Source organism: Neocloeon triangulifer, unplaced genomic scaffold, assembly GCF_031216515.1.
Source record: "Neocloeon triangulifer isolate White Clay Creek 2 clone unplaced genomic scaffold, ASM3121651v1 ptg000012l, whole genome shotgun sequence".
Lineage (NCBI taxonomy): Eukaryota > Metazoa > Arthropoda > Insecta > Ephemeroptera > Baetidae > Neocloeon > Neocloeon triangulifer.
The window spans coordinates 3509063-3531635 of NW_026775554.1; the positions used below are offsets into that span (position 1 = coordinate 3509063).

At 38.2% G+C, this 22573-nt stretch overlaps 1 protein-coding gene across 8 annotated transcripts; it reads left to right on the forward strand.

Moving 5' to 3' along the window:
• Nucleotides 1-442: 442 nt before the first annotated feature.
• LOC132198363 (E3 ubiquitin-protein ligase TRIM71-like) lies at nucleotides 443-22173 on the forward strand. Of its 8 annotated transcripts, none has more exons than XM_059622356.1 (11): nucleotides 443-593; nucleotides 12082-12416; nucleotides 12571-12768; nucleotides 13630-13906; nucleotides 14321-14607; nucleotides 14663-14740; nucleotides 14825-14960; nucleotides 15016-15216; nucleotides 15272-15466; nucleotides 15529-15858; nucleotides 15914-22173. In XM_059622356.1, the coding sequence occupies exons 1-11, from the start codon at nucleotides 585-587 to the stop codon at nucleotides 16061-16063; spliced, it is 2196 nt and encodes a 731-aa protein (XP_059478339.1). In that variant the 5' UTR covers nucleotides 443-584; the 3' UTR covers nucleotides 16064-22173. The 8 variants fall into 8 exon arrangements, with proteins under 8 accessions (XP_059478339.1, XP_059478337.1, XP_059478344.1 ...); XM_059622354.1 differs by having other exon boundaries at nucleotides 444-593; nucleotides 12574-12768; nucleotides 13627-13906; XM_059622353.1 differs by having other exon boundaries at nucleotides 446-593; nucleotides 13627-13906.
• Nucleotides 22174-22573: the final 400 nt, after the last annotated feature.

Genomic DNA, 22573 nt, shown 5'->3' on the forward strand with positions numbered 1-22573 from the left:
GTAGCAGGCAGGTATTCAGCAAGGTGCTGGCGAGCGGGTTCTTTCAAGGCTAACCTTGGCCAGCAGCGGCAAAAGGGCTAAAGAGTTTTGGCCGCGTACAAGGCCAGGCCGGCAACCAGCAGTCCTGCCTCACTCTTTCAGAGGTGGCCCCTTCGCGTTTATACAACTTCCCTCCAGTCACTTTTCTGACAAACCGTCCGAGCTAATTATATCCAGCAGCGTCAGCCTGTGCAAATTTTAACGCTCTTCCGCGTTAAAAATATTTGCAAACAAAATCATGCTTCTTCAAATGAATTAATATAGAATTATAAAATTAAATGAAATTATTCCTCTTTATATCTCAGGACTTATTAAATTTACCTTTTGGCTTAATTAATTTTTTTCTTTCCGTTTTTCTTAACGCTTAAAGTATTTATTTAATTTGCTTTCAGAGTAGCTAGCTGGCTTTGATCGTCTTTGAATCGGTACAAAATGCTCCTCGCAGCATCACTTGCATCAAAGTCTCGAGAGCAACCCCTGCTGCGTTTTACGATTTCTCAGAAAAGAACCGACATTTTCTGCATAATGAGGAGTTCAACCATCACATGCACAAGGTAGGAAATTTTCCGACCACTTTTTTTATCACTTGCGTTCGCCATAAGGTCGTGATTATTTTTAAAAATTCAGTCACGCTATTTTGTTTTTCATGGTCGCGTATACAGACATCGCAATACCTTTTATAATGATATTATTTGCCCTCGCGATTCCCTCTATGTTATCTGCCGGCGGCAAAGGTATGCCTCCTGGTAATATTTGCAAGTGGCTTTCCGAGTGGTGTCAAAGGACGCCCACCCAGGAAATTAGCTTTGGAATTAGCAAAGTGCAATTCTCGGTTTTAAAAGTTCACAATGAAACGTGTAACTGAAAATGTTATAAAAAATAATTTAATTCAAGTAAAAAATTGGCATTTATTGGGCCTGACTTATAATCCGTTATATATTTATTTTAATTATAATCAATATATAAATTATTAATTAATAAATCAAATTAATTCTTCAATTAGAAAAAACTCACAAAGGTTGGAACTTTGAAGATTTTTTTGTGATTCCGAAAATGATTAGTAGAGTTAAAAACCATGCTAAAAAAAAACGAGATTGTAGAAAAAAGGAAAACAATCGTTCGTTATAAGAATTAAACATTAAACAAAAAATCTAACCACGATAAATGAACAGGAGGAAGTGTGATTGGAAAATCTGTCCGTTTTAGTTTAAAGGAAGCAAAAGTAAAGAAAATTATTCCTGTCCACTTCTCTAGATTTGATATCGTTTATTATAGAAATTAATTAACCTTGTAATATAGTTGACTAAAACTTATATAATTGAAAAATCAATACAGAAAATATGCGATAAAAATCAACATAAATTGCAGTGTTAAGCAGATTTTTCCATACCGCAATTTCCTTGTCAAATTGTAACACCATACAGAAAATTCTTGAATGTTGATTTATCGCATAATTCAGTGAACCAATTTCAGCCCGATTAGATTTTACTGTCAGCACTACTTCCTTTCGCAGAATTAAATGTTCTTGGAAGATTTTGAAAAATAATTCAGATTTAGCAGCCCATTAAACGTCTTAATCTCGGCTGTACGGAAAGAAGAGCGCATAAATCAATTTTACGAGCAATAAGTTAGTGGCTTGTATGCAACGAGAGATACGCTGCGGTAATTTATAGGCGGCGTGGTCGCGTCTTTAAATCAGTCCATTATGAGAAGCGCGGCGATTTATCGCGGCGGCGGCAGTTTGTTTGTTGCAAATCGCGTTTGCGAAAATCGTGTGCGGTGCAGGTGACGAGCCGGCGCGCTTTATTGATGTTCTTAACGCTAGACAAGAGTATTGACCTACGCAACGCGGCAGCGAGGAGCAGCGAGTCGCAGGCCTGACCGTCTCCGTGCTCGCTGGCTCTGCTCTCGGGGCCATAATATCGCAGCAGCCATAAAACCTACACACACAGCTACTATGTTCTCCGCTTATAAGGCGCACACATACACATTATCTTGGCTCCGCGATGGAGCAGCCAACAAGCAGTAGACCCATTTATCTTTTTCCGCCTAGTACAGAAAAGGTGCCGTCTCCGCCGAGCAAAAATCGCTCTGCAAATTTTGCTGCGAGCTCGCGGGCGTGCTCCGTGCATGACGGAGGAACGGACGACTAGATTTATGTAGGCGGCACTGAGATGCATGACACGCAATTTCTTGGAACTCGGTCAAATTGAGCGTTGCCCTCTAAACACAATCATTATCAATTGCGAAATTTGCACGTCACTTTGACTTTGACATCTAAAATTGGTGCTTTTACAAGGGTTAATGATCTATTTGACGAGTCACCGCAGAAAAATTATAAAAAGGCGACTACAATATTTTTTGTAAAGAGACCATTTCAGAGGGAAAGATAATTCAGATTTTTTTCATGAATGAAAATTAATTGCACCCCATCAAATTTGTACTAACTTAATTAAAGCAAGAATTAATATTTAAAGATTTCGAAGTTGTTCTAAAAAAAATTTGTGCAGAAGAATGTTCACAATTTTTTTTTCTACTTTTTAAGATTCATTGTTTAAAAATTAATTTTTGTATATAATTATAAATTATAATGTTCAAACATTAATAAAAAATATGCAAAATAATAACAAAAAAAAATATAAAAATATCTATGAGCTCTTTATATTATGCAAATTTTTTAGCTCTCTTTCTATTTTGAATTTGCATGATTTCGGTGACGTTTTCCATCTCTTTCTTTCTGTCGTGTTTATTCCTGAATTGAATTTCCAACCGTCTATACAGTACGAAAAAAATTCGGCTCGGCAAACAATACGGCGCAAACAGGAAAACATTTGCTTTGCAAAGATTCGCACAACACGCGGGCATTGTGTGACGCTCGCAGCATCACACGGAGCGGCAATCCGCAAAAAGAGTTGTTTACTCGTCGTGCATGCAACTTATTCTAGCCGTCTACAACATTATGCGACTCGCCTCATAAATAATTCAGACACCTTTGTGAGAGTGCGTTCCAATAAAGTCAATAATACCGTCGCGCAAATATATTTATCAAAAATGGCAGACGAAGGAGGTGTTGGATGGGGCCAAAGGTCAAAATGTAGAAAACTTTTTGTAGTTGCTGATTGGTAAAGGTCGTAGCAGTCAACATAAAGATTTAATTTTCCTAGTACGGAAGTAATGAAGAGCATTAAATTATTTTTGAACTTTTCATTAATTTTTTTTCTAATTTTTTTTTTTAATTGGAATTTCGGAAAAGAATTTGAATTGATAGAAATAAATAATTGTGCCTAAAATGGGTGCTATTGCTTTTTTAAGGTTTTATTGTGCAGAAACCAGTTGCTCGGGTGGACGTCGGAGGTGACGTCGCGTATTATTTGGTCGTCGCATTTGCAGTTGGACGGGCTGGCCTTCACTGGCGCGCGCGGAGAGCGAGCGGCACGACAGGAGAGTGCGGCGGGTAACTGACCTATCCTATGCTGAAATATCGTGATGGTGTCGCGGCCGACGCCGCACATGCGAAAATAAAATTCTCAACAGATGAGAAAGAGCGAGGATGTTTATTAGACGCCGGTTTTTAGTGGGAAAAAAACGAGAAAAGGGTTCACGGTCGAGCAAATTGCGATGCAGCTGCCGCCGCTCGGTGATGCACATTTTTTTTTTTTTAATAATAATCTATAAAATGTGAATATATGTGTAAGTTTCATTGCAACCGAATAATTGCACACCGCACGCCAATTCGAGTGCATCGTTTGGAGAGATGCTGGCCATGATTATATTTTTTCCATAAGCAAAAGAGAGACGCCGCTAAGTTATCAAGCAAGCGTGCGTGTGAAAAGAGAACCAAAGGGTGAAGTGGCCGCGCCGGTTGGCGTTGTGATTGTGAGAATTATTCGCGCATTCATTATTTTGCAAAGCTCTCTCGTCACGCGAGTAAAGTGCTTTTCCCACAAAGAAAAGGCAAGGATGAAGATAGAAATAAATATAGGATATGGGAATATAAAGTTGTATCATATTGCAAAAAATAAAACTGTTTCCAGCTGTGGCTTAAACTGTGAGTTACATAACAAGTTTCGCACAGACCTTATATAAAATATTACATTCTGAAAAAGGGTTGTCAAGGAAAAATAGTAAAAGGAACCAATTTTTGCTTCCCTATTAAGTATTTCATTTTTTATTGTTAATTGTTTTACATAATTTTATTTTATTAAATTTCCTAATGGAGTTTGTGAAGAAATCAATGCAGATTGTTAGAGAGTTCAAGCGAAAGTTTTAATAACAAAGTTGTAATTCCACTATAAAAACTTGTTGGTTCAAACTTTTCCTATGCGTGATATTTTTTGTCCTCGACACTGCTATTGTTTTGCTGAAACCCTTCATTAAACCCATTTCCCTCGCTTAATAAAGAGTGAAGTGGCAAAAGTATCCTGCACGTCCCGCAGCTAATTTATTATTAGTTGGAATGAGATTAAATAAGCGCGCAGAAAACTTAACACTCAACGAGGTCCGCACGACTCGGCTCATATTCACCAAGTAACTCTACGCGCCCAGCACGCACAGCCATAAAACAATGCGCCAAGAGAGAAAGAAATAAAGAGCTCCTTCTTGCCCGTTTAGAACTGGAAAGTCGCTCCCAAGCAAACAAAGAACCCAATCAAATAAAAGTACCATTTTTTTCCTTCAAATTCTTCAGAATGGAATACAATAAAACCTATGGAATTATTTAATTTGACTCGCATTATTATGTTGACAATGCCTCAATTTTTTTATTTTTAACTGATCATAACAGTCCATTTTCAGTAAATCGAATGCCACACTATTTTGAAAATAATATTGAAATATAATATTTTCAGAACGACTTATTGAAAAAAAATTGCAATTTTGTAATCTCCTGCAAAAATGACAAGGCGCATCTTTTGGGTATCTGGGATTTTTGTCCAGGTTGCCTATTTTATAGGGGCTTAAAAATTAATATTTTGACCTTTGGCCAGAGTCAATGACCTTTGACCTAGACTTTTGATGATCATAAAGAAAAGATACCTTGGTTTATTATCTAACCTCCCACCGAGAAAATTAAAAATTCTTTGCCCAAATTAATTTTGCGACAGTTTTAGTAAACCCTAATTTATCTAAATTAAAAAAAATCAAAATTTGAATCATCATGACAATTGTTTGCAGAAATAAATTAAATTAAGTTGCTTACAAATAAGCTTCATTTTCTTGGAAACTAAAAAAATGTAAAAAACTATCATCAACTACACCTTTCTCAAAAATTTTCTCGGTACCATAATCTTTAGAAGGGTTATCAAGAAACACTTTGGTGCCAAAGTTTGTTTCGTTGACTTAAAATGGAATCTTTGAATGATTGTAGTGAAATTTTATCATAAGCGAGCCACGTTAATTTAATGCATTAACCCCCAATATTCTGGTTACTAAAATGATCCCTAATACATTTTTGAGGATTTTGCTGCCCTTGGGTGGTTTTTCATCCTCCAAAATGCGCCTCAATGAAATGCGTGGGTTGAATGTAAATTAAAATTGCAATTTGATGGCGGTGCAATTAAACGGTCCGCGTGCTCGAATTTGAGGTTATTTGGGTTCGTTCGCCCCTCGCAGCAGCGAGGTAGTGTAGCCGGCGTGCATCAACCCTCTTGTTGGGCCGACGGTCGGTCGGTCGGGCCGGGCCATCAACCCGCGCAGCACCGAAAAAGCCTCCGTCGATGCACCCAGCACCAGTGAGAGCAGCACCGCCAGCGAAAGCCCCACCCTTTTCTCGCACAAACGGGCAATGCACCCTCTCTGTCAGCGTGTTCCGCCGGCCGCCGCCGCTTTTTGCCTAGATTTTATAGAATTTCCTCCTCCTACTCCTCTCACTGTGCACGTTTTACTATGTTTTAGCGCACGCCTGCTCTCGCCTTTGCGTAACTGCCGGGGTCACGCCGACGAGCCGCTGCCATGACCTCGCCCGGTGTGCACGCGGTTGCACCCTTGCTACGATTTATGGGCAGGAGAAACTGACAGAGTGCGATAATTTCTCACACCGACCTCCAATGAGTTTTTTTTTGTGAAGGTCAAAAATTTTCTCAACGTCTTTTAAAAAATTTCCTCCTTTCGGAATAATGAATTTTCACCTGCTGAGAATAATATTTCTCATATTTCCTCTTCCGTTAAAAAGATTTTGAAATTTTTACCAAACCTTGAAATTTTTTAAGTGTTGAATTGCGGATTATCTGAATAAGAATATTAATTTTTCACAATTGTTTTTTTCTTATTCGGAATTTTCAAATTTTTATTTTAAAGTGAAAGTTAAGTGAATAAAATTTAATAATTCAATTATTTAAAGTAACTTAGAGGTAAAAAATATTTCAAATTTATGTGCTATCAATCAAAATTCAATAATTAAAATGACTACATTGTGTTCTTTCTTTGCCAGAGTTTATAGTTCCTTCTTCAAGATTTATGAAATTTAAGATGCAGTTTTATTGGTATTATTTATTAATTTCTAGAAATTGCATATAGATATGAAATATATCAAATGAAACATAAAAAAATACACAAAAATCATTCTAATTTTCCCAATTCATTTAAAAAGACCAAATTTTAAATTTTTTTGTATAAAAAAATTACAATTACCTTAAGTTGCTGTAAACACATCAAAATATTTCGCTTTTGATTTTTGATTGGTTCCCATCGCTGGACGCAAATGCAGTAATCTCAACAAATTAGCCGTGCGTGATTTGCGAAAAGATCAAAGGCGCGTTTTCATGGAATCACACACTCGCATAGCGTTTGGTCCGATGCCGCTTTGATATTATTATTATAGCATAGCACACTTTGTAGTGCAGCAGAGCCAAAGCCATAAATAAACTGCATGGGCATCGCCGCACAATGAAAGAGCGCGCGCCGATAAATAAATTATGCCCTTCAGGTCAGCACGGCGAGAGCTGTGTGTGCTCTTTTTCAATTAATAATCTGGCAATCAACTCGTCTTGCGCCTCCACCGTGTAATTATTGTTAAATATTGTTGCACTCTTGCGAATTTATTGCGTACGCATGCAGGGCTCGTGCAGTTATTCATATTAAAATACACAACGACTCCATTCATCGCCCCCATTCAATTTCGCTACCGATGGAAAAGTTTTTTTGCGAGGGCGTGTATATAGGAAGAACTGATTGTGAAAAGAGACAAGCTAATAAAGCAGAAAAAAACAATGGTCCATCTGTATAAAATTTATTTATAAAGCCACATTATATTAGTCGCAATGCCAATTTCAGCTGCTATATTTATTTCAGGTCTCCGTAGTTTTTTTGCTTCCAAAAACATTGAATTAAAAAAAAAATGAAAATTAAATTAAACAAACGTCCCCCTTTACTTATAATGTAAATAATGGTGACAAACTCTTTCTTGAATGTGCGTGGTCGTTTATTTTTCTTGAATAAGTTAAGATAACATTTACAAAATTATTTTTAGTTCCCTATTGTGAGATAATACTAAGTTTATTTATCAAAGTTTTTTTTTTCAGAAATCCAAAATTAATATAATCAACCATATTGTTATATTAATATTTTTAATTTTTAATAAAAGTTGATGACTGTTGAAATAAAATATTAGAATTTTTCAAAAAGTAATGAATATTAATTAAGAAGGTTTGAAGGAAAATTTTACATGCTTATTCCAACGTCAAAACTTTGATATTTTGATTAAGTGGGAAAGGTGTAAAAAAATAATTTAAATCAGCTTAAAAAGTAGATCGTTTTATCTTTTAACGCAAATCAAACATTATTTATTTCTTCAAAATTTTGCATAAAATTGTAGTAAAAAAAACACTTTGAAAAATACCGCGTTTTTAAATAAATCCTAACCAAGAATTAAAAAGATTTTCACCACATTTTATTCAAGCACACTCTTGAAGTTTTTGTTTTGAACAAGAAGTGCAAGTGCGGCCGCTTTGGTGCAAAAATCACCGTCGCGGCGTGCACGCACGTTGGCTGCTCTTTGCAGTGCAGCCGCAAAGAGTGCAATTATTATTCAAACGAGAGTCATTGACACTCTCATGTGTGTGCGCGCACGCCGTCCTTGCTATTGCTGAGAGGCTACGCAAGCAAGTGCAGATGCAATTTACACTTCTTGGGCTCGCCAACCTCCTCTTTTTTGTGTGATTGACAGCGTGTGACGAAATCTACTCTGCGCTGCGTGTATAATTATGACAATTTTTATTTGCCCAATAGCGACCGAGCTTGGTTGCCCAAGAGTAAAAATAAAATAAAAAAGGAAGACACCCGCGTGATCTTGTCTCGAGAGAGTGGGCTCGCTAAATAATATTACGCTCAAGTGGAAAAAGGAAGCTTGCTCTGCAGATTTATTTTTATTCGAATTTTTTATAGTTTTTAAATGAGCTCGGCAGTGTGTAGTGAACTCCGAAGAATTGAAGGAAAATAACTTATTGTAATTTATATTTTATATGCAAAGAAAATTCCACGGATGAGTGAAGTGAAATTTCGTGTTCAAGCCTCATTTTTCTGTCTAAAAAGAAAAATCGTGGGATGCGTCAGAGAGAAAGCTGAGATTGATTGATTCTGCATTGAAATGGAGAGATTTAAAAAAAAAATATGCCGCAGCCGAGTAGAAATTCTTAAATAATAATCAATGTTTCTATATATTAGAAAAATTAGCATTTCATTTATTATTTAAACGTTACAACATGTTTGTGTAAAAATTAAAATTGTAGGTTAAAAATATGAAAATTTCAGCATTTTTTTTTAAATGGGAATAAATAGCGGATTTGTTTTTGGCCGATAACAAAGCGTAATCTAGAAGCAGAGTAATGCCCCAAAGTCATTAAACCCGTGACTGCGGCGGCGCCTAATTATCTAATTGCGATGCAATAAAAATAATTTTCGCTGTGGCCTTGTGCGAGGGGATGGGTGCTTTGGCCTCAGCCAGCAAGAGCAGGGAACGCTCGGCGCAGCAGCAGCAGCTTCTGGGCAGGCAATCTCTTTTTCTCTTATTTTTTCGTGAAACCGTGGTCCCACCATAACTCTTTGTGGATTGGGATAGGTTGGAAACTCGTAGTCTACATGAAACAACCATCGTGCGGGTCAAAGACCTCGGCGAGCTGCCATTGGTCGACCGTGCGTCACGTGACGCTCGCACACAGCCGGCATAAGAGGGGAGTAAAGGACCCAGGGTTGTCGAAAATTGCTCAGTTGCGATCAGAACTCGAGCCTTGGAAGCAGAGCTATCCAATTTATCCACGAAAAAGGCCACACCGGCAGCCGCAGGTTCGCTTTCGTGACACGAACCGCATTCGCCACGTTCGTCCGAACGCAATTCGCTGCCCATGGCCCCCGAATAGACGGCGCAAAGGTAAGACGAGGCCCATTTTCAAACGCCGCACTCGGAGCACGTGAAAGTTTGTCGCTGCCGAAGTGACCTCCGACAAGCCACTCGCTCTTGTCCCAGGCCCGGAGGAATTGGAATCGGCCGCCGCACAAGCGGCCACGGGCCCCAAGGGCTTTATTTCGAAAATCGGCCGCCGTCGCCGGCCGCTTTTGTCAATTTTCCAGCCGCTTTCGAGTCGGCAAACGCGGCGGGTGGACGTGTGTTATTGTCGTAGTTTTGGTTCCCCCTCCGTTTCCCCGACCTACCCAACTCGAAGCGGCGTGAGCAGGCGGCAGCTGCCACACTCGCGTCCGTGAAACACCCGGATCGCGTCACTCCCGATTCAATTTCGCCCAGCGCAAAATGCTGCAAAATCCAAATTTGCACACGCGGAACCGGCGTGTCGTCGACCTTGAAACGTTGAGCGCAAACTCGGTCGCCAATTCCACTCGAAAATTGGAAATTGTTGAGAAAAGTCGTGGAAAATTTGAGAAAAAACGAACATGTCGTCCTTCCGCTTTGATACAAAAATTAAAAATCTTTAAGCAAGTTTTTTATCCGGACCAAAATAAATTTTTCTTTTTTCACACCATTGTCCTTGGTCGATTGTTATGAGAAAAGAAGCCATTTGAGAGTCATTTCCTGGTAAGTGAATGACGCAAGTTTTAACGCCGAGTGAATCCTACACACACAAAAATTAAAAATTATGAATATTAAAAAAAAAATACATATTCGATTTTTTTATTGAAATTTAAAAATAAAAAATAATTGCAGTATTACGTCAAGGGGTGTAGTGAGACTGAGGCCAATGCCAACGGCGGCTGCGGCAAGAAGTGCATTGCACTGCAGCGCTGGCTGGCCGGTTGGCTCTGTCAGTCGGAGCCAGCTAGCTGTATGCGATGATGCACTTGCACTTTCCTCTGCATTGATTCATAATATGCACCGTTGCCGTGCAGTTAGTCTCGAGAGCGTCGCTCGCACCTTCGCCTGCGAATCCTGACCAGTGTCAATAATTGTGCGTTTGAAGTTTAAACGAGTTCGAGTGCCGTGGGAGAAAAAACGTACCGCGTGCGATGAACCGCCCAAAAGGTAACCAATGTTGAGGTAGGCCCGGTTTTGATGCACTTCCGTTCTCCGCCCTTTCTCGCCCGCCTTGGTTTTTAAAGTTTTGGGCTGAAATCCGGCTTTGGCCCCTTCCTGTGCTTCAAGACCGGAATTTCCAGTGCGGAAAATTACTTTTGGCGAACGCAGGGCGAACGGAAACGTGTTGTTGCTGGGGCAGATGCACCTGTTTGACCCAGTTCGCCAAAAGTTCACCGACCTCGGCGCCCGCCACTTTTTTCAGCAGCCCAATTTTTTCTTTTTACTTTGAGACGAAAAATTAAACTTTTTGCACATTGCCAGCGGAGAAATCTGCAAATTTTGAACGGCGCCTTACGTCACTCATCGGGACAAGAAATGTGCGCAATTGCAGCTTGCAATTGCAGCCATGTTAATTGTGACGTTGCACCGAGTGCAACTAGGCGAGTCAAATGCACTTTTTCCGAACACGCCAACGCAAGTGCGGAAAAGCAAAAGTGGCGGCATTGTCGAGGAAATAAATTTTGGTGGACTTTTCCGAATTTAATTGGCGAGGTCGCGAGTGAATGGTGAACTGGGTCATTGCACTCGAGTAACCCCCTCCTCCCCTAATTCTCTCTCGTGCGAGCACCGCGGGTGATTCGGTGGTGCGATTTTTTCGTTTGCGTTCGCCCTTGAGGCCTTTTGGCCGTCTTGATCCCCCGGAACATCCGGTTTTTCCAAATTTGAATTTCAAAAAACGCATTTGCGCCGTTGTCCGCGCGCGTCGGTGCAATTGCAGCCACCATTGCTCTTCTTACGTCACTTGCAAAGTGGAACTCTTGCTTTGAGAGAGAGCTTTTCGCCAAGTTTCCTCAAATTTCTACTCCTTTTGATCCACTCTGGTTTTTTCGAAACCCGATAGGTAGGTGAAATTTCTCCAAATACGGCGCTTTTCCAAAAAGAATCGCTTTTCCCACCAGCAAAAGTGCTTTCACTTGAAATTTTCAAAACTAATTTGCGTGCATCTTGGCCGAGTGCATGCGACCATCGGCGTACACACCCCAGCCGAGGGTTGAATTTCGCTTTCGACTCGGCCGAAAAAACTCTGGTCCTTTGATGAACCGGCCTTGCGCCGCCCCAGAGTCTGGCCGAATCCAATTTCCATTCACTTGCTCGGGGAAAGTGGCCCACTTAGCCGGAAATTTTGCGTAATTTCAAATGCGTAAATGCAATTGTGCTTTGTAATGGACGAATTCATTTTGGAATTGCGTCGCTGCCAGTCGGTTCTGGGCACATCCGCCCTTATCGCTGCAGCCGGGGGTTGCGCGCATTATCGCGAAATGCGTTTCATTTGACACAAAGACGACTTCGCTAATTAAATTTCCACCACGACTGCGATTTACTTGTGCAAATTGTGCTGGAAAAGTAAAGAGATAACCCTTAGCTCGCCGGGTCATCGACACGTGACACATGCGCGATTTCCCTTTCCTTGGGAAATTATCGAACGTTCGCGAAACATATAATACTTTTATTCTTTACTTTTTTTTTATTTTACGAGTCTGAACTTTTTAAATAACTGGGAACTTTTTATTTCATTATTTCAGATGGCAGCGTCTTTCAACGCTGGATTCCACGGGGACAGCGCCGACCTCAACAACTGCACTCTGTGCATCGACAAGTTCCCGTCGATGCCAAGCAACGGCCACCATCAGATGCCGCTGGGCGCCAACAGCCACCACCAACTGGCCCTGCCGAGGTTCAACAACAACAATGCCTTCTACGGCAACGGCACCCCGAGCGGATTGTCCGTCGGCCTCGGCAGCATCAGCCCAGAAAACAGCGACGGCGGGGGCGGCGGGTTGCTGGCAGACCTGCTGCAGACCCTGGGCAGCACCACCATCACCTCCTCGCCCAGCCCACCGATTATCAGCGACCTTTGGTATGTGTCCTTTTTTATGTGCCTTTTTCTTTTCGTCGATTGCGAAACACGTTGGAATTTTGTGAGGAAACTTGAATGCGCGTGTTTCTCGGGATTGCTGGAATGTGACATGGTTGGGCAACCCCTAATTTTTTTGTTTTCTTTGTGTTCGCAGCAGCAGCAGCGGCAGAGCAACGTGCGGGTGCGACGATGGAATCATAGGTCTTTTCCGGTGCAGGGACTGCAATGAGGTTTTGTGTGAGAATTGCGTTCAGGCGCACCAGAGGGTTCGAGTCACCAAGGACCACTATATCATGCGCATCTCCTCGCAAGGCTCACTGCCTAGCCCTGGGGATTCTCCAGACAGTCTCAGGTGCAATTTATTTCTTTTTTCATCTTCATAATGTCATCCTAATAAACAGATATATTCATTTCAATGCTTGGGTTGAAAACTTTTTCTCTTTTATAATTTAAAAGTTACATAATCTTGTTTGAAGAAGTTTAAACTCGACGAGATGATCATGGAAATGAAGATATTCGGCTTTTCCTTGTTGCAGAAAAATTGATTTTATTCAAAAACAAATTTTCTGCAACGAGGAAAAGCCCGATCTCTTCATTTCCATTACTTAATCTTTTTGTGATTTTTATTGAAGTCAAAATATTTTCTATGTTTATATTTTAATTCAGCTTTTCCTAGATGGGATTTTTGAGTCATTTATTGTTTCCTTAAAAAAACATTATCAAGCAATATCCTGTTTTTGTTCTACAAAACAATAAACGACTCAAAAAAACCCATCTAGGAAAAGCCGAATTTAAATTAAAACACTATCAATCATGGAAATGAAGATTCGGGCTTTTCCTCGTTGCAAAAAATTGTTTTTTATTCAAAAACAAACGGCTCTACCAGTTTCAGTCACGGTCTACGACCCTATTTCATGAGCAAACGCGCTGCTCGCACTATCAATCATCCCTGAATCAGCCTCTATCGTGAAATTTTCTTACAAAATATAAATATTTTTTATGAGCAAAAATTGTAACCTAATTGTAACCACATTCTAAAATTTACTTAAATTTCCTTAGATAATTAATTTTTTTCGTGTTTCTTATATTATAAACATTAACTAAAAATTTTATCTTAGAACTAACAATAAGAACTTTTAAATTATACTTTAACTTCATGGGCTATCTCTTTTAGTGTTTATTTCATTTATTAATTTTATTTCAACTGCAGCAGCTTGACGCATTCGCCGCCGCCAAATGGATCAGTGACTATTGCGCCACAGTCGCTAGTTGCAAACCACTCCAACATCTTGCTGGCCCAAAAGACTGAAGAGGCTCTGGACCTTGTGAACTCCACAGCAGCGGCTGTCGAGCGACGTGCTGCTGCCATCTCCTCTGAAATTCGCACCATGTTTTGCAGACTCGCCGCCGCGTTGGCCGAACGGGAGCAGAAAGTACTGATGCGAGTTGAAAGAGTGAGCCAGGCCAAGCTCAACGCACTAAAGCAACAGGTTGAAAAAATAGATTTTTTATTATTTTATTAATTGCATTCAATTATATATTAATTATTTACAAATTATTTCTTGAAATTGGGATCCTTTGCATTCTTTGTTCATTTAATTTGATATAAATTTTAAAGCAATGAATCAAGATAAAAAGGGAATTTAAAAGTAAAGAAGAGTTCCAGGGATGCACCACTCAGGGAAATGGAGGCCACCAAATGAACTTCTTCCTCGGTGCCAAGAAAATGAGCGCCGACCCTAAGGGTTGACTTCCAATTATGCAAAACCAGTTTTACCAAAACCATAAAGGGCACCTGCTATGGGACTATTCTTTACTTTTAAATTCCCTTTTTTTTCTTATTAATATTATACATTATTATAATTTTAATTGGATTAAAAAAAATAACATTAATTTGCATACAGGCCGAATCTCTAAGACTGCATCTTCGCGTTCTTACCACTTCCTCCCCACCGACCCCGAACTCAACCTCCCCGTCGACCTCGCCGCCAGCCATACCCAGGTCACCACCGCAGTTTTTGCCCTGCGAGGATGACACGATGCTGTTCACCGCTCCAGAAGTGCAGACGTTGTTTGCCTCGATCAACAAGCTGGGCAGCGTGACGAGTTCCGGCTGTGCAGACCTCACTGTCGCTTCCGGAGAAGGTCTGAAAAGGGGTGTCCGTGGCAGGTCAGCCGCCTTCACCGTTAGGTAGGTCCAAAGTTGTATTTCTTATCTGCCTGAAATGACAAAGATGTGTCATCAGGGTGGCAGATCACTTGGGCGAACCAAGAACCACGGGACGTGATATGATTAGTGCCATTGTAACTGATCAGTCTGCCAGGTAAATGAAAAATGAGTGGCAGTAATTTTAGATTTTTTACAGACAATTGCTCCCATGGTTTAATTTGGTAATTTCCTCTTTTAGGATGACACATGGAGATGTCCAAGATCGAGGTGATGGCAGCTATTTAGTCAGCTACCTGCCACGGCGTGAGGGCATCCACGAGGTTTCCGTCACCCTTCGGGGTCGGCCAATACGCCACAGTCCATTTCATCCGATGGTGATTTTTTCTTAAGTCAAATCATGTTGATCTCGCTTGACTTTGAATTCATTAGGTACGAACTGGCCGTGATTATGTGAACGTCGGCATGCCCTACTGCGTCTTTGGCCAGGAGGGCGAAAGTGAAGGTGATTTATGCAGGCCCTGGGGCGTGGCTTGTGATAAAGAGGGACGGATTGTCGTTGCTGATCGCTCCAACAACAGAGTACAAGTATTTGAGGCTGATGGAACCTTCCGACACAAGTTTGGCTCACAGGTAATAATGCTGAAATATCAAAGGATATTCCTTTACAAGCTTTGTTCTACTACAGGGATGCAGTCCTGGTCAGTTTGACCGACCTGCTGGAGTTTCAGTAGACACTCTCGGGCGAATCGTTGTAGCAGATAAGGATAACCACCGCATTCAGATATTCACCTTCGAAGGTGTTTTTCTGCTCAAGTTTGGTGAAAAGGGATCCAAACCAGGCCAGTTCAACTATCCTTGGGATGTTGCTACAGATTCGGAAGTGAGCCCGCTTTTCCTCTACCAAGGAAAGAATAAATTAATTTTCTTATCCTGCAATTTCAGTCTCGGATTGTTGTCTCTGATACGAGGAACCACCGAGTTCAACTTTTTGACCACAGTGGAAACTTTTTGTGCAAATACGGTTTCGAGAACTGCGCCGGCATGTGGAAACACTTTGACTCCCCACGAGGTGTGTGCTGGGCGCCGGACAATCGTGTCATAGTCACCGACTTCAACAACCACAGACTTGTCGTCATAGAGCCGGACTTTTCGACAGCAAGATTTCTCGGGGGCGAGGGATCGCAGGCAAAGCAGTTCCTCAGGCCCCAGGGGGTTGCGGTTGACGATGAGGGCCATATCATTGTTGCCGATTCCCGCAACCACCGTGTACAGGTAAAATATAAGTTTGTGGATTAAAGTTCCTTTAGCTAAATTTGTCAAATTCTAGATTTTCGAGCCAAACGGAGGTTTCGTGTGGAAGTTTGGTACTTCGGGCACAGAGCCAGGAGAACTCGACCGCCCCAGTGGTATTTGCCTGACTCCGAACGGTAAAATTGTTGTTGTCGACTTTGGCAACAACAGAATTCAGATATTCTAACTTTGTAGCACACAATCGTACAGTGTACTCTGTGGTGAGGTTTTTTATTCGTCTACACAAGTAGAATGCTCACAACTGGCTTGCGTGAGCTTGAATAGTTAGGTTTATTCAATATCACTATACCTGAAGAAAAACATAATGAACGTCAAATATGCAATTCAACAATATTATAACGTAACTTTATCTTAATTTTTATGCAACAAGTATAGCAAGGGCAAGATTTAATATTGTTATAGAATGGAGATGGAGGTATTTAAGATATTTTTGGTTGGCAAGTGCAAAGATGCTGGTGAACCTGTGTTAGGGTAATAAGTGAAATTATTTTTACTATATTCAGAATTATTGGCTGATTTCTATTGAGAGAAGACGTTTTATCAAGTTAATTTATGACGCGAGCTTGCAAGTTGGTTGATTCAACCACCCCGTTTTGAAAAACAACTTATCTGTTACCATTTATAATTAAATTGCGAAATTGCAGCTAATAATTATTTACGCTCGAAAAAGGCAATTCTACTTGAGGAATTGTGATTTGGTAGATCAAATACCAATCAAATTGTTTTTATGACTTTTTGTTGAATTTTATCTACTTTTTATTTTTGAAAAGACAACTTTGCAAGTTGCACCGAGTCAAAATCATATAATTGTTTTGCACTTCCCGAACTACTTGAAGTAAAAATACGAAGCGTGCAAGTCATTGAAATGTGTTGTTGAAAACTTTTGACATAAACTGAGAGCTAGCGGAAGAAAATGGACGTTGACCTTTTTTAAATTTTTCAACAAATTTTGTAAGAGCAATATGTGTACCATTATTTTAACGCAATAGATGACTAGACGTGATTGATTTATACGACTTGGTAGGCTAGTAACTTTTAATGCAAGTTTTTATTAACATAGACTCATTACAATGGATTATCATCCAGAAAGCTTAGTGTACTTTTGCAAATAATATAATAGCATTCTTTACGTCACATAGCATACTTCACTCTTCTCTACGCATTATTTCCGTGTTTAGCTCTCAGTTATTAATTTTTTGGTTCAATCAAATTGGATTTTAAAAATATACCACCAAAGCTCAGGTCTTAAAAATTTGTTGATTTTCTTTTCGATGATTCACTAGAGGACACGTTTAAAATGTTTTGCTTTCTATATGTGTAAATTGTAAATAACAGCTTTGACTTTTGACTTTTTATGAATGGGCTGACGTGTTATGACATAATAATATATTTATTACTTTCCTTCATTGTATTTAGCCCTGTGCGAGAAACGTAAGCATTGGCGCAACATTGATTGATATAGTTAAAAACTGAAACAAAACTACTTTTATACCTTTTCACTTGAGTGTCGCAGTTCCATACGCATGAAATAGTCAAACTACAAGATTCCTGCTACCATTTTTTCAATAGAGTTTAACGGAAAAAGGGCCCATGGCTCTCACCAGACACATTAGTAAAGAAAACCAACGTACAAATTTTCTGCAGACATCGGAAAATATAAAATATCGGTGCTCATACAAAACGGTCAAGTTGTTAAAAAAAAATACGCAAACCGCGATATGAAAGATGATACTAAATCATCAAAATTCGTTTCTAATTCACTCTGTAATTAGCAGCAGCTTCTAAAAAGTGACAAATATAAGATAAACTGGTTATAATTTTTTATGCTTTAATATTGGAGACAAATTTTTAGCTCCTAGAAGGATTGGCATTTTACACACACAAAAATTAGGCTTCAAAAGACTTAATTTTCTGCAACACTAAGCAAGCAACACAGTCTTAATTTTTTACCGGCTGTAGTGGGAGTCTGGTAGTTTCCTCTGTTCTTTGTAAAATGAATTTCTACGCAAGAGCGAAATGTTTTGGCAAATCATTTCAATAGATCGCGTACGATTCATGATCATCGCTTTTTCAACTGATGCAAGTCAGAGAAATGTGTGAATGAATAAGATTCTCATTTAATTGATCGCAGCCCACGTACATTTTTGCAGATAAATGTGTTAGCAATAAATAACTTGACTAATTGCGCATCTTTGTGAATGCGATTGCGAGAGAGACTGAATCAATCGTTTGACTCTTCGTGGATTTGGAAATTAAAAACCTACTTCTTACTAAATATGGATAAGAAAAATAATTTTACTCTACACTCGTATCTTATGTTTCGTACAGATTTGATTTTTATTCATTCCTTCTCGTAATGAAGAACGTTTTGTTTGTAAATAATTAAGTTAGGTGCTGACGATGCGATGGGACTAAACGGATTAGATTCTTTCCACGAGGAAAATCAATAATTGGGCATCTCTTAAGTAAATTGATATTGAAAGGCAGTTAAAATAAGATTACCGCCGATTCCATCGCATTTGTCGCAATGTTTATATTTAACAGTTAAATAACGCTAAGCGCTTTTTAAGGATATGTCTTGGTTTGTTAAGAATTTTGAAAACGTACACTCTTAGACCGACACACACACAACTGATTGAAAACGTTAATCAGTGAAAAAATTAAATTATTGAATTTTTACCTGTACAACGATGATTGCTATGAGCACTAAAAGAAGCAAAAAATGGTGAATTAAAAAGCGGGTTGAGGGCTAGTAAAGATATCTTTATTATATTAGCAGTATCCCCCAGCGGACATCATTGTTGTCTTTTGTTGAAAACAAACTGACAAGAAATATTGGCAATATTTATACAAAATGAGAAGAGTTCTTATATTTTTCCTACCAATTCTTCCACACAGTATTTAATCCGAAATTACGCGAAAAATGTGAAACACACTTAAAAAAACACACACACCGCCTGTTGTATATTTAATGAGAAAATTATAAACAATTATTTTTCTAAAATCCAGATGGGCCATTGTAGAAACCTTATTTTTTTGTTATCTTTTGAAGAAATTTTTAATGAAAACACATTTTATGTTCCTAATTTGGTAACCTAAAGGGTTTAAAAATTATTGAGGAATACATAATATAGGATATAAAACTTTCTCGTAGAAACGAGGCAAATGCTCACAGCAAACGTTAATACTATAAAGAAAACGCACGTATGTATAGTAGAGGACGCTAATAATTATTTTATTGGGTCAGATTCAAGTTCCTTTCATTAATATATAATTATATTAAGAATAAATAATACGGCGAGCGAGGGTATGATTGTGTTATCGGTGATGCGTGACTTAAACGATACGAATTAATTCTTTGGTTGAAGTGCGTAATTATTTGTAAATATATAATATGAAGCGGAATTTTCCCCATTCTGAATAATTAGGCGCCTGCAAAAAAAAATGCGATGATCGGCAATTTTTGTTGTCGTTATAATTTCATTCTTGATTCTCAGGGAGCACGATTTTCAAAAAAATGTCAGTGCTCAAAAAAAAACGGCGATGATTTATTAAAAAAAAGTCTAATAAGTGACGAGGATAATTATAGTTATATATGAATGTGTTGTAGCGTGACTGCGTTTCTCTAAAAAAGAAGAAAAACACTATAGACCAGGATACGCTTTCTGTAAAAAAAAAATGAATTTAACTTTTTTGAAACGAGTTTTCTTTAATGCCTTTGATTGGCTCTAAAATGTGTTTGTAATTTTAAAAACGCAAAATAAGCAAGCTCTTGAAAACTTTAATCTTGTGCTTTACATCTTCGTGAAAACGGTTTAAGAGAAAGAAAGCATGATGACTCTCACAAAGAAGTGTAATCGCTCTAGAAAATCGATGTATGCATGTATATCACCAGCAATATTATCATGTTTACAAGTAATTATTACTGGATGTCAAAAACAAACCACACATATTTGAATGCTCATCTTTTAGAGCACGAAAAATAACCTCGAAAAAACTGCCAGTTCCCCTGATTCACGACGGTACACCATTAAAACAAGCTTAAAAATTGATTGTGGTTTCTAATAGCTTCGCAGACACAACAGCTTCAAATAAATATATATATTAGGGCGCCGATTGAATAATATTATTAATATGTAAAACGACTAAAAAATTCTGCAAACAGAAACATTAGGGATTATATGTTTGATATAAAATGCATTTTAAACTGAGTCACTAGCAGTTTTAAAAAAGGTCTTCTTGCGCGCACTCCTTCTTAATATATCATCTCCTGACGAAAGAAAATAATGCAGCCCACAATTCTCGAAATAAAACTCGCTGTACATATATATGGAAGAAGATTGGAAAATATAAATATTATTTTGCAGTACAAACATGAATCATAAGAACAAACGGAGAAATATTTACCAACTATTTGCCAAATTTTCCAAATACGGAGCTTAAACTTTTATCTGTGCGTTTCGTTGACATGCCCTCTCGCCCCACATAGATTATAGCGGTGCATGATATTTTATTATATTATAATTACACCCTCCTCGAAATTACCGTTTATTGTAAATAATAGTAAAACTGAACAAATTATTAATAAAAGGCGCAAAAAAGATTTCAGAGCGTTCCAAACCGACTTTGATTCAAAGAAAGAATTCGGAGTCGGTTTGGTGCTCAAAATGTTTACCCATTTCGCTAGATAGAATCGGCGCAAACAAATTAAGTACGTAAAAAGTGAAATTCGAATACCTCTTCCTAGTGCTAAATATATACATACATTCATAATTACACACACTCATTAACACTCTCGCAAAATAGGCTACCTGATTGAGACAAAAATTGACAGTACCAAAACTATAATACGGCTTAAAAGCGACCATACTCTATAGTACCATCTAAAGACAAGTCTAATTTTATGTGCGCTTTTTGTAATATGGACAAATTTCTCAAAGCTTCCTCAAATATTTTAGTAATTTTTTCTACCATAATCACACGCAAACACTTTTCTTCTTTCGAATGACTGTTCCTTTTATTTTATCGCAAATGAGACGGTGGTTGGCAAAAATCCCTTTTCGCGGACAGAGATTGAGCAACATTTCTGAACTCACTTAGCTGAGCAAAGTGACTCTCAGATGTAACGTCTTTCACAAAATTTGTGGTTGTTGATGATTTTTAAATTGATTTTATTTTCAACTTTGACTGCGGAGGAATTTCAAAAAATCCCTTTTACCCTTGGAGCAGTTTTAATTTGATTTTATACCACGCACTGTATGGAAATTTTACTCACCTTGCTCTGACTGCTTGAAAAGTGGACTTTTGCAAGTGCAGGCGCGAACGATGCTGAACTTGTATAAATACCTAGTCCATAAGTACACGCATCAAAATTTACAAGAAGAAATTTTTGTGACTTTTACTTCCAGTAAAAACAGTGAATGATCGGTTGTATTCTCGTATTTTAGTCTGATAATTTTTTGTGTCATAACAAAATACGGTATTAAGGTATTGAAAAAGAAAAATCAAACGCTGTCGCTTCAGCAAAATTATTGCACTACTGTATAATTATAATGAAATTTGGTATGATTCATGATCTAGTTATTGTTCATACTTAAAAAGCTCAAAGCTGCTTTCATTGACAAATTGGTACTAAAGTATAAGCGAAGTATAAATATATATAGATATGATATACGTGCGATTTGTATGTGTACATTATTTTGTTACGATTGATTGTATTGAAAGGCTCATTTCCATAAATAAGTGAAACACAAACACTCACACACTCTCTCACGCAACACATAAATACACAATTTACGAGACGCTAATTAACTTCTACGTTAGTGTGTCCTTTCAGCTCTGATTGATGCGCTCGCTCGTTCTAATGTAATTGTCATCTCTATCGATTTGCACTTTGTAGGAGTTTAAGCGTAAAATAGATAGAGGTATGTTCAACTGTAATTAAGGTACTTTGAATGTAACTAGATAATGTACCTAGAGGATAATGATTGTAACGAGTCTGCTATCATCCACTCAGATTATATGAATGTAAATAATAGAGAAGCAAGATTAATTTAATATCTGAAAAACTACTTGATTAGCACTCGCAGGCACAGAAACGAGTTTGTGACAATTAGCTAATTATATTCTGCTGATAAAGAGTGTTTATCGGTTTTGATGTCATCGCGGAAAGAATATATAAAAAAAAAAAACTGCGAATTTGTCAGTTGAGCATGGACTTTACTCAACGATGTAATATTGAAAGGGTTTTCCAATGAAATAAAATCATTCTAACTGCTTAAATAAAATGTTTTTATTTCTCATCTGGCCTTCAAATCGTTAAATTAATCGTTAATAACACACAGAGTCCAATACCTATAATGATGTTATATTTATAAAACATTAAGATTTTACTATCTCATCTGCCTTTCCATTTTAAAATGAAAAGAAAAATGTTTTTAGGTTATTTAATTTCATAGCTGAGACGATTATATTTATGAAATTATTTTTAACATTTTTTTTCAATAAGCAAAAATTAAAATTCTGTTTTCAGAGTAAAATATTATTATTATTATTATTTTAAAATGAAAAGAAAATGGTTTTTATATAATTTCATAGCTTAAGACCATTATACAAAATTATTTAACATTCTGATTATGAAGCAAAAATTTACATTCTGATTTCAGAGTTAAATATT

Coding starts and splice junctions, on each gene's coding strand:
- LOC132198363 (XM_059622353.1), top strand. Junction 15,467..15,528: donor ATGTTGCTACAGATTCGGAA/GTGAGCCCGCTT, acceptor CTGCAATTTCAG/TCTCGGATTGTTGTCTCTGA. Junction 15,859..15,913: donor CCCGCAACCACCGTGTACAG/GTAAAATATAAG, acceptor GTCAAATTCTAG/ATTTTCGAGCCAAACGGAGG.